Source organism: Canis lupus, chromosome 11, assembly GCF_003254725.2.
Source record: "Canis lupus dingo isolate Sandy chromosome 11, ASM325472v2, whole genome shotgun sequence".
NCBI classification, from domain to species: Eukaryota; Metazoa; Chordata; class Mammalia; order Carnivora; family Canidae; genus Canis; species Canis lupus.
Window position 1 is genome coordinate 36,447,501 of NC_064253.1, and position 12,552 is coordinate 36,460,052.

Below are 12,552 nucleotides of genomic sequence, written 5' to 3' on the forward strand. Positions count from 1 at the left end.
CTATGTAGAATATTTTGGTATGATACATAACAAACTAGTGATATTGGTACCTCTGGGGCAAGAAACACGGGGCATTGCAGGGAAAGAGAAGACGTTTACCTCTTATTATCATTTCTTTATATCATTTCTGAATCATTTAGTGTGAGCATATATTAATTTTATAATTTTAAAAATATACCTAACAAAAATTCATTAAAAACAGAATCAAAATGAAAGTCAGAACTAATTCTATCTACTGGAGTTTTCAATCATTGTTGAAGATTATCTTATTATTGAATAAGAACTCACACAGGATGACTAAGTAAGCATATATTTCACCAAAACAATCCTGGAGTTTTAATAAAATCTTCCCTAATTGTGAAGATGGGAATCAATCATCTGTAAAAAGTGTTCCATAACCACAGTTAAATTTATAGAGGGATCTATATCCTTCTAATTTTTTTCTATAGTCTTTCATTTCCTGCATCCCATAAATTAGTCATCTAAAACTTCACAGTTTGAAAATGTCTCCCTGCTTTCGGCCGGAACCGCCATCTTCCAGTAATTCGCCAAAATGACCAACACAAAGGGAAAGAGGAGAGGTACCCGCTATATGTTCTCTCGGCCTTTTAGAAAACATGGAGTTGTTCCTTTGGCCACATACATGCGAATCTATAAGAAAGGTGATATTGTGGACGTCAAGGGAATGGGCACTGTTCAAAAAGGAATGCCCCACAAATGTTACCATGGCAAAACTGGAAGGGTCTACAATGTTACTCAGCATGCTGTTGGCATTGTTGTAAACAAACAAGTTAAGGGCAAGATTCTTGCCAAGAGAATTAATGTCCGCATTGAGCATATTAAACACTCAAAGAGCCGAGATAGCTTCCTGAAGCGTGTGAAGGAAAATGATCAGAAAAAGAAGGAAGCCAAAGAGAAAGGTACTTGGGTCCAACTGAAGCGCCAGCCTGCTCCACCCAGAGAAGCACACTTTGTGAGAACCAATAGAAAGGAGCCTGAACTGCTGGAACCCATTCCCTATGAATTCATGGCATGATACTGTAAAGAAAATAAAAGACCTCAGGATTGTAAAAGTGTTTCTCTTAAAAAAAAAAAGAAAGAAAGAAAGAAAGAAAGAAAGAAAGAAAGAAAGAAAGAAAGAAAGAAAGAAAGAAAGAGAAAGAAAGAAAGAAAGAAAGAAAGAAAGAAAGAAAAAAAAGAAAGAGAAAGAAAGAAAGAAAGAAAGAAAGAAAGAAAGAAAGAAAGAAAGAAAGAAAGAAAGAAAGAAGAAAGAAAGAAAGAAAATGTCTCCCTCCCAGAATTAGGTTAGGTTGTAGAGTTTCCCCGGCAATTTTTGGATATGTAAGCTGTGTCTACACAGCACTTGAGGTCAAGAACAAAGATCCTAAACTTCTTTGGAGAATGTTTTGCCTTTCTTAGAATCATGTCTCTCACACACTTTCCCTTTTCTCCCTTCACTCTCATGTCCCCACAGCAGGTGTATGGGTGGTCATCATCAGCTTCTCTGGCCCTCTGAGCCAGTCCTGAATCTGGGCTGCCTTTGTGACCTGCTCCAAGTTGTGTGTTTAAAGAGCTGCAATTGCTCACTATCCAATCAGCTTTGCTAATTGCAGAGGATAATGTTTATTGAATGCTTTCTATGTACTGTGCATGATGCCAAGGATGTTCATCAGGATGGGTTCTCAAAAATGATCACCATTTTACAGATCAGGAAACTACAAAAATAACACGATTCTGATTCAGCAGGATTGGGAGTAACTACAGCAACTCTAAAAGCACCCCTCATCTAATCAGTCCCTCCACAAATTTTGTCGAGAATCCAGCCATCCCCTGTTGCCACCCTGGTCCCTGCCACCACCAACTCTTGCCTGGATTATTACAAGGGAACGGCCTCCAGTGGTCTTCTTTCTTGTTCCCTTGCCCCCTTTTAAAAAATCTTTAAATGTGGGGTAGGGCATATCGTTCTTCTGCTTACCATCTTACCCTAAGGAGAAACAAAGTGCTTAAAATGGTTGATCCAGCCCCACACAGTTTGACTCTCTCCCCCTCTCTGAACTCATCTACTACAATTTGTCCCTCTGTTTGCTCTGCTCGACTCACTACATCTATACCTCCTGTTTTCTGAATTTTGGAAAACAGACTAATTTCATTTAGTGATGTACCCAAATAACTTAATTTTTCAAATAGATGGGGACCAGTGGTGCACTGTGGATTTGTTTATCCTTTGTCTCTAGAATGTAAGCTAGGGACACAGGGACAGAAACTCTCTTTTAAAATTTACTCTTGTTTCTGGTGTCTAGAACAGTGCCTGGCACATCCTACATGTTCAAAAATAATTGCCAGATTTATGAGTCAATAGTGGTAAAATAAAAACAACCCACATGTCTTAGAATCTGAACTGGGTTCAAATCCCAGCTTTTTCATTTATTATATGTGTGTCTTTGCATAATGTTAGCCCCTTGCAGTTTTACCTTTGGCAAAATTGAAATAGAGATACCGATCTAATAGGTTTGGGGAATATTTGGTGATATCACAGATATCAAGGGCCTTGTATAAAGTAGGGCTGTAGTACGTGCATTTTATCTATTTTAAGTCCCTTCTCTCCTTTTCCATTTTTCCCTCAAAGAGGGAGAGAAAGGGATATTTAAGGGCAAACTGGTATTTATGGATATTCAACAAATTTTCCTTTAGTACCTACTATGTTTTAGAGGCTGGAAATACAAAAATGAGTGAACATATCCTCAAGGAAATGAGCTCAATATAATGATTTTTTTATTAAACCACGTTAAAAAAATCTGCACAAATGGAACATTCTTCTCATAGAATATGAAAATATTAATCCTGCATTGACCACTATTATCTCTTGTATCTGTGAAAATTATTATGTCACATTCTTAGCTGTTACATGTTTCAAATATACCCTAAGTATGTAGCCATGCATTCAAATAAACACAACAGTCTATCCATTCAGGTTCAATTAATATCATTTCAGTTTTCATGGTTTATTTTTTCTTCTGGTAATGCCATATTAAATTTGCAGTTTTAAAACAAATACCAGAAGGACAATATGAAAAAATTTTATTCTTAGGCCTGTTGAATAATTTTTAATGAAAGGGTGATGGAGTGTTTTTAAATGGCATGAATTAAAAACAAATTTTATCCATTTAAAAATACTTTCCTTTTTAATTTACCACTGTGTGTTCATTAAATACAGAATCACTGTGGTTCTGTGCAGTTCAGAAAAGTGAGTATCTATGAAATATAGTGCACACAACAGTTGAATGGTCCCTAAATTGTTATTACTATCATTTCAATTATTTATGCAGTAAACTGTATAATATAACAATAACATTAAAAGATAAATACAGACCTTAGCTCCCTGATGTGCTACTTCTTTCTCCAGATCATCTTTACAATTAACCAGAAGTCAGAATTCCAGGTCTTACTGAGAAATATTTCACTTGCTTTTGAATTGTACCAGCTTCTTCTCGGAGTCTCCCTACTGTACTCTACATCTGATGAAACATTTATTTGAACAAACAAAATACATATGTACAAATAAATACAAATGTCAGGAGCTGACACACAAATGCAAACACATGTCTTTACCCATACCCACCACTTGACAGCATGACAGGCTAAGGAGCATTTTGAATGGAAACGTTGCATAAAGCTCTGAAACAAATGACCAGACCAAAGTGCTATAATCAATTTAATGTCTTTAGGAAATATGCCTTTCTCTAAAAGTGTGATTCTTTGGTGATTCATAGTGGCAGGACAGGTAACAAAGGAATGGATGTCTGGAAGCCATGCAAGGCAAGACAGACACTGCAGACGATGGCCCTCTAGCCATATCACCTGAGCTGGCCCCTTGATTATGGAAGAATTAAGGCAAGTCTCTGAATCCCCCACACCTGGGTGCCAGGAAACCCATCATCGCCCAACCACTTTGTTGAGCCATTAACAGAGCCTTGAACTCTATCTTTGTCCAAATGAAAGCACAAAGAAAATAATTTTTCATCTGAAGAATCATCTTAAGATCCCCAAATGGAAAGTAAGGAGAGCAGTAAACCTCTTAAACTCCAGTTTGGCAGCTCTAACACAGGGCATTAAGGTAAGAAGGTTATTTATGGCAGAAGGGGAAGAGAGAAAGAAGGATTCCAAAGTGAGAGATAGAAGGACAAAGCAAGGATCTGGGTCCAGCTTCTTGCATCATCCCCTGCACCCTTCAAGCATAAAATGAAACAATTTTAATCAAGAACCAGGTGCCACAAATTTCAAAGGTAAAACCTCACTTTTAGCCACCCAAGTAATTCAGGTGGAGTGTACACACCCTCCTCTTTCTCCCAAAAAAGATGATTATCTCACAAATGTCTCTTAAAGTTCCCTGCAAGAAGGTGACTGCAGGACATTTTCTCTGGGGCTCTCTGAAGTTACACTCTTTGAGCTCACCCTGACCTTGCCCCACATAGGCATCCAGCCTTTTCTCTACTACTTGGGACCATGATGCTCCCCTGGGGCTCCACGTGTGGAAGATTTGACTCTCTGCCAGCCAGCCTGGGATTTGGGATGCACTTTGCAGGCAGATTCCCATCCAGTTTCTATTTTACTTTCCTTCCCTCAGGTTTGAAGCAGAGTAGAGTAAGGAAAAAAGTTCTATGTTCTCTCTCCTGGTTTCCTCAGAAGAGGGTAACAGGTGAGCCTTGATGGCATTATTTTGAGTTTCCAGGGCTTCCCTCTAGAATTAATGCCCTCCCAGGCATGGGAAGGACTCTTTTTGCCTGTACCCATGGCAGGAATCCTGCTCTTTCCAATTCACAGCCAGGCCAGCACTTTTGCTGAACAAAGATCTGCTAGACCCCAACTGGGGGAAGCCTGACCGCTTCTGAGGCAAATGATGGCCATAATCATTTTCAAAGGTATCGTTTTCACCTGGGAAGGGACTTGAGGAAGCAACACAGCGCTCCATGAATATTTATGAGAGAGCCAAGGAAGCTTTTTCTTTCCTGCTGTGGTGGAATGGGGAGCTAGCTGCACTACTATAGGTAACCTAGTAACTCTGCCTAGGAGGAAGGAAGGTAGGGGTGCAGGGAAGGGGAACAGAGAGAGGGAGGCAGCAGATGTCAGCTAACTTGGCTCTCCCTGGAGGAGCGCAGGTAGAAACCCTGCCCCTCAGACTCTGCCTTGGAGGAAGCTGGAACCAGGAGAGGTGTTCTCTGTCACCTCCTGTCGGCGGCAGGGGAATCTAAGAGCACCCTCACAGACTTTTGATACTGCACAACTTCAAACCTATTTAGCTTCAAGTAATTCTTCTTTTGTAATCCAGGGCCAAATACCTAAATACCTTATGGGAAACTGGCCACCATAACCTGATGCTCCCTATTATGGCGAGGACAAGGCCTCCACTGGGCTTCTTCTCTTGGTAAGATAAGAGTTGGTAAAAAACACACGAGGAAAAATGGCTTCTTATACTATAGAGGCAAATTCGTGTGGTATTTGATTATTCTGATTGCTCCAGAAGGGGGATGTGGTGGGAAAATTAGGGCTGAGAAGCTAGGACTCCCAGGTTCTCATCTGGCTGACTAGGATCTTGGGACCGGTCCCTTCCCCAACCCAGTGGTTCCCTAACTTTTTTTTTTTTTTTTAAGTACACAATCCTTTTCGTAAAAAAAATCTTATAAGGATCTTTAATATAAAAAGAAGAAACAAAACCGATCAAAGCAGAGTGCTGCTGTTGAAGGGGATGAGGGACATGGAGCATGGAGCTGCACTGGAGCTGCTCCTGAAGGAGCTTTCTCTCCTTCCCCCGGGGGGGGGGGGGGGGGGTAGGCGTAGGTGGGAGGGGGGTGGGGGGGGAAGTGGGGGCAAAGACTAACCAACCTTAGGTGCATTTGGGAGATCCTGGGGCTCTTCAGAACACTTTGAAAACGAATAGACTAGATGACCTCTCGGGTAACTTTCAATTTTTCAAATCTAATGATTTAAAGCGTCTTCCTTGTGAAGTGCTCATATTGACGACTGGCATGTTTGAGAGTAGAAGAGGAGTGGGGGAGAAAGGAAGGGAGAAAGCCACCCTTGCAGATTTGAGCTTCACGGGGGAGGGAGTCCCAGACTGGAAGAATGTCTCGGATGGCCCAGCAGTGTCGGCATGCTGTGTCACTGTTTGTTTTGGCCTCTTCCTGGCTGTACCGGACAGCAGGGTGAATGTATGCGCTTCATTTCCTCAGCAGTGAGACTGGGTCCCCTGTGTCCCCTCCCCCAGTGAGCAGCCACAGGAGCGGGTGCCGTGTCACGGTGTTGCAGGGCTAGGCTGACAGTAGGACCAAATTAGGAAGAGGACTGAGGATTCCTGGCCAAACTGCATCCCCGACACTCAGCCAGCAAAATCAGGGGAAGTGTGTGTAATCTTGTATAGACTAGGATGGTATGTGCTCTGCCAGCAGCGCAGGAAAAAGGATAATCAAGCGGGACATGGTTCTTTAATAAGTGTAAAACTAAACATCATCAAAATACTGCAACACAATCCCGGGGGCTGGAAGTGGTTAGTGTTGTGATTACAGAAAGGGCATCAGTATAGGATGTCATTTCTCGCAAAGATCCAAGAAAATGTCTAGCAACTCGTTTGTATAAACAAAGCCATAGCACACTAGAGCTATTTCTATTTCAAACATATAGTCACAGAACCTTTATTTAGAACATGGGCGAGGGGATTGGAATGGTATATAAATCTGGGACGAGACTCGGTGTTGTATGTTACTCCTCAAAAAGCAAAACGCAAAGCCCATTTTAAACAAATACAGGGCTATTCAGCTCTGAAGCATTGTTAATCTTTTCATTAAAATGCTAAGTTAAGTTCCAAATTCTTCTTTTAAAGATCAGATCCAGATTCTCCAGCTAATGAAACAATGGAGTAATTTCTACAAAAACTAAAAGAGAGACATTGGCAAATATTGCAGAACAGATTACCATAGTCTGGACACTGGTGGACACTGGTGGATTTGAGTGGGGTACACACATACACACGCACATACATACATAGAATGCACTTTAAAAATATTTTATTTATTTATTTGAGAGAGAAAGAGAACACAAACAGAGAAGAGGGAGAGAGGGAGAGGGAGAAGCAGACCCCTAGCTGATCAGGGAGCCCAACACAGGGCTCCATCTCAGGACCCGAGGTCATGATCTGAGCCAAAAGCAGACGCTTAACCTAACTGACTGAGCCACCCAGGTGCCCTAGAATGTACTTTCTCCAAGGAAAATATTAGAAGCAAAACTGATGAATAAAAAACAGCATGAGAAAAAAAAACACCATGAGTCAAATATCTTCTCTCAGGCTAACCTACTCCTGTGGCTCTATGACACACTCGAGCCACGTGTGTACATGTGTGTCTGTGCACACATACAGGTGTGTATACAAGTTTCCTTTCCACTCCTGGCCTCAGTTGAAGAAGCACAGCTGTGGTTTGTGACTATGTTTCCACATGCCGTTCTAGGATGTTGGTGTTTAGAGTAGTTAGCCTGTTGGGAACAAAACATGCCTGATCTTCTCTCCTCTCCTGAAGCTCAGACTACCTAACTGTAGCTTTGACATGGCTTTGTGGTGAGACACATGCTAAACAGTTGGAAATGTGGGCAGAACTTAAAATCTATGGGTGCCAGTTCATTGTTAGTGACCACGATTTCCCTCAGGGTAAAAGTCTTGCAGAAAAGAATAAGCTACATTTCCAGATGCCTGCTTCCTCTGACTGAGTTCTCTGAGAATGGAAGGTGGGGAGAGAATATGAAGGAGAGGCCTGTGTTATAAAACTTCATGTCCTGCTCCTTTTCTACATTTCATCTGCTGTATGGGTAACCTCTCATGTAGTAGGAAGAGGAATAAATCATTTCTACTCGTGGGATCGTGTCAGGTGGTCAGAGGGAGAAGGAAAGCACACGGCCAATATATCCTTTTTGGTACCAGCAAGTGCTTTTTGATGCTCTTCTCATCATTAGGTATAGAAATTCCCTGGCTTTTTTGAATTGTGTCAGGGCCTTTCTCACACGCGCTGATGAAAACTATATTGCACCAAAAACCCTTGAGTATTTCCTGTGCCTTTGGGGCACAGTCATGAGTGGAAGGAATGTGGAATTAAAGGGGGAAATTCACTTCATGGTGACCTCTGGCAGACCCAAATGTTTTGTGAATAAAGTGTTTGATCTAGCACCTCTCTCACAAGACATTTTGCAACATATCATAACTTCTTTGAAGTACATTGGTTTCAGGGGACCTGAGTAGGGAAAGGTGAAGTGTACTGGGTTCAATGGTATACTAGTAATAAGAAGTAACTGTATATTTTCTTTGTAAATGGTACAATAATGCTATAATGCTGATCTTAAACATTAAAGTCTTGCCTGTCACTGTTGTGAATCAGATGGAACCAAAGGATATAAACTGGTGGTCTAGTTTGCTGTCAGAGAATCTTAGCTAGTAGTTGCGTGAAACCCTTCAAGCATCCATCAGATCAACATTTAATCCAAGGAAAAATACTGTTTCCTCTGCAAATGCAGCTTCAGCAAATAGCTCCCTTACAAAATAAGAAATAAACAGAAAACTCCCACAGGGCACTTGGCTGGTTCAGTCAGTAGAGCATGCCACTCCTGATCTTGGAGTTGTGAGTTCAAGCCCCATGTTGAGGATAGAGTTTACTGAAAAACAAAATAAAAAATAAACAAAATAGCTCCCCTAAGGCACCATATCTCTCAATCAACTTTCTACTCCTTTCTCTGTAGACATTATGGCACAAAACTGATCTTGCCCTTACTGGGCAGAAATGATGCCTCCCCATTGAATTTTGTTATTATCATACAGGTCAGGGTCCTGACAGGAAACAGGTGGCATACTCAATTTGGGTAATTTGAGAAGAGTTTAATACAGGAACTGCTCACTGCAGATTGTAAGGAAACCACAGAAGTAGTGCAGAATCTTAGGGCTTTTAGCAACTGGGTGAGCACTTCTTTCCTGAACAGGTAAGGGGAAGGAGTAGCTGCTGGAACCTGAAAGGAAATAATTGTATGAAGAGGCCCTCAGCTGACAGGAGATGCAAAGCCTCCATGGACAGGCATAGTGAGCTGATGGGTGATTCCAAGGGAGTCACCCAGGGAAGATGGAAGAAGTGGTGAGAATGAATACACTGACCTCACTCACCTCCCTCCTTCTCATCTCCTGCTGGGAGTAGGGAGGCCAAACCCAATGGGAAGCCAGTGGTAAACCTACACTAATGAAGGAGTCCTTATAGCTTAGCTTCCCAAGACTTAGGGCAGGGTAGAGCAGATGGAAGGTGAATCTGGAGGGGCAAATGAGTGCTCACCAGTAGGATTAGGCCTGAATTCAAATGCACATCTACTGATTAGCTATTGACTTTGGGCAGATTATTTAATTTATCTTAGCCCTCCCTCTGAGGAGACAGTCACTTACATATCTTGCTCCACAGTCCCAATACTCATTCCAACTCCAATATAAGGAGATGTTAATATTGTGATTTTTCATAAATAGGAAGACCTTATCATGAGATAGAGCCCCACATTGGTCTCTGCACTGTGGGGCTTGCTTAAGATTCTCTCTCCCTCCACCTCTGCAACCCCCCAACTCAAGTATGCATGTGTGTTTTCTCTCGAAAAAAAAAAAAATAGGAAGACCATAAATGACATTCATATTTACTCTACTTACCAAAATATTTTAATTCCATATGCATTTATATTACAATTTATTGCTTATTTTGTACTATTATTTATTGTGACTACAAAATGTTTATTGAGATGTAACTGATACACAATAAATTGCACATACTTAAAGTATACAATTTGTTAATATTGACATACGTAGACACCCATAATACCATCACCAAATCAGGATAATAACCATATCTATTGACCCTGAAAATTTCTACATGCATCATTAAAGTCCCTCCTTCTGACTCTGCCCCATTCCTCCTTCACCACTTATTGTTAAGCTTCCTATTACTATACATTAGCTTCGATTTATTGGATTTTTATATAAGCAGAATCATATGTAACATTTTTAAAAATCTGGTATCTTTCAACATAATTATTTTATAATTTATTCATGTAGCATGTATTGATATTTTACTCCTTTATAATGCTGAGTAGTATGCCATTCCATAAATACATATATCCATTATATGTTATACCATATTTTGTTTATCCATCCAGATGTTGATGGACATTGGGTATTTTCCCATATTTTGACTGTTATAAAATTCATAGGGACATATGCTTTCATATCTCTTGGGTGAGCAGAATGGCTATGTTCTATGGTAGGAAGATGTTAACTTTTGGGGAAACTGCCAAATTCTTTTCCAAACTGGTTGCACCATTTTACAATTCCCAAAAGCAGTATATTAGGATTCTAGTTCTACAGTAGCAGTTTCTCAAAAAAATAAAAATAGAATTACCATCTAATCCAGTAATTCTACTTCTGGGTATATATTCAAAACAATTGAAAGCAAGGACTCAAAGAATATTTACTAATGTTTATTAGCAGCATTATTTGCAATCACCCCAAGGTAGAAACAATCCAAGTGTCTATTAATGATTAAATGGATAAACAAAATATGGTATAACATATAATGAAATATTACTCAGCCTTTAAAAAGAAGGAAATTCTGACACGTGTTACAATATGAATGATTCTGGAGCACATTATGCTAAGTGAAATAAGCCAGTCACAAAAAGACAAATACTCTATGATTCCACTTATATAAGGTAATTACAATAGTCAAATTCATAGGGACACAAAGAAGAATAGTAGTTGCCAGAATCTGGAGAGATGGAGGAATGAGGAGTTGATTAATGGGTGTGGAGCTTCAGTTTTGCAAGATGAAAAGTACTATGGAGATAGATGATGGTGATGCTTAAATAACAATGTGATACTTAACACTAATGAACTAACTGTACACTTAGAAATAGTTAAGATAGTAAATATTATGTATATTTTACCACAGTAAAAATTAAAATAATATAAAATTTAAATTAAAAAATAGTAGAGGGAATCCCTGGGTGGCTCAGCAGTTGAGCACCTGCCTTTCGCCCAGGGCATGATCCTGAGCCCTGGGATCGAGTCCCACATTTGGCTCCCTGCATGGAGCCTGCTTGTCCCTCTGCCTGTGTCTCTCTCTCTGTCTCTCATGAATAAATTAATAAATAAATAAATCCTTAAAAAATAGTAGAAAAATGAGTAGACATAGTTCTAGAAAGAAAACCATATATCACTGAAACCAAGGACTTCGTCACTCATGTAAATTGATGGCATTCGGATTAAATCTTCAGGTTTTAAATTACTTCAGGTTGCTGAACATAGTATACATACCCACAAAGTTTGAGGCTGCACCAAGAATATGAAGAGAAAAACAAAAATGTCAATCAGCAAGACTTTATGGTATATTCTAAAAAGTAATACAAAATAATAACGTCCAAATGTCAATAAAGATGAGCTGATAGAGATAAACCAAAACAAAGCAAAAACCCCAAACACTACAACTTTGACTACTGTTCTTCCCTCTGTGTTTTACCAGATCCTGTTCTTCCATGTATCTTTATATGTTATTTGTATAGCCTCCACAATTAGTTCTCTTTTCTCACTTTACTACACTTCAGTGACAGAGACCTTACCTCCTGCTGGACCACACACACACACACACACCCCTGCATGCACACACACACTTTCTTTTTCTGGCAGTTTCCCAAATATGACTAGTAGTTTCGTGGTTTCTTTGCAAATACTGTACCTTCCATCAGGAATTCTTTTCCCCAAGCTATCCATTTGATGATCCACATGGTCCTTCCACACTAAACTGAAACATTTTATCTGTGAAGAGTATCTTCTGATTATATAATGTTGTACAAGAAGTTGTGCTTCTGGAAGATATTTATAGAATAGTTTTTTTAAGTATATAATTTTGAGTCATGTTGCATTTGTGGAAAGGAAAAGATATAAAGCACAATTTTTACAGATTTATCTTATAAATTATATGTTTACAAGATTTTAAGATTCTTCTTAGAAGAAAAAGTTGTCATTCAAAATCATTGCTCCTAAACAATGTAGGCAAATCTATGTACAGTGGAAAAGGTCACTTAGAAACCTGCAAACAGTTCACATACTACTTGAGAATTAATAGAAGAAAATCTATTAATTGATTAGAGCTATTTATTTAAGATTTTATTTATTAATATTGAGAGGGAGAGAGCACAAGTAGAGGAAGGGGAGAGGGAGAAGCAGACTCCCCACTGAGCAGGGAGCCAGGACCCCAGGATCATGACCTGAGCTGAAGGCAGATGCTTAAATGACTAAGCCACTCAGGAGCCCCTAGGGCTTTTTAAAAGAATTATGTTTGGTTACTAAGAAAATCAGATATGCATTCTAGAACAAAATGAATGCCCATGAAGAGAAATGGAAAATCAGAAGAGCCAAGTGCTAATGTAGAAAATATAAGACTACCTTGAATTCATTTTTAACACCTCATATTCAGTGTCATTCTTAGAAATGCTTAATTT

The 12,552-nt window shown here is 39.7% G+C and overlaps 1 protein-coding gene across 1 annotated transcript; it reads left to right on the forward strand.

The window, feature by feature from the left end:
- Window positions 1-497: 497 nt before the first annotated feature.
- LOC112650261 (60S ribosomal protein L21-like) lies at window positions 498-1,068 on the forward strand. Its single transcript, XM_035697041.2, has one exon. It carries the CDS (start codon window positions 554-556, stop codon window positions 1,034-1,036), a length of 483 nt encoding a protein of 160 aa, XP_035552934.1. The 5' UTR covers window positions 498-553; the 3' UTR covers window positions 1,037-1,068.
- The last annotated feature ends 11,484 nt before the right edge of the window (window positions 1,069-12,552 follow it).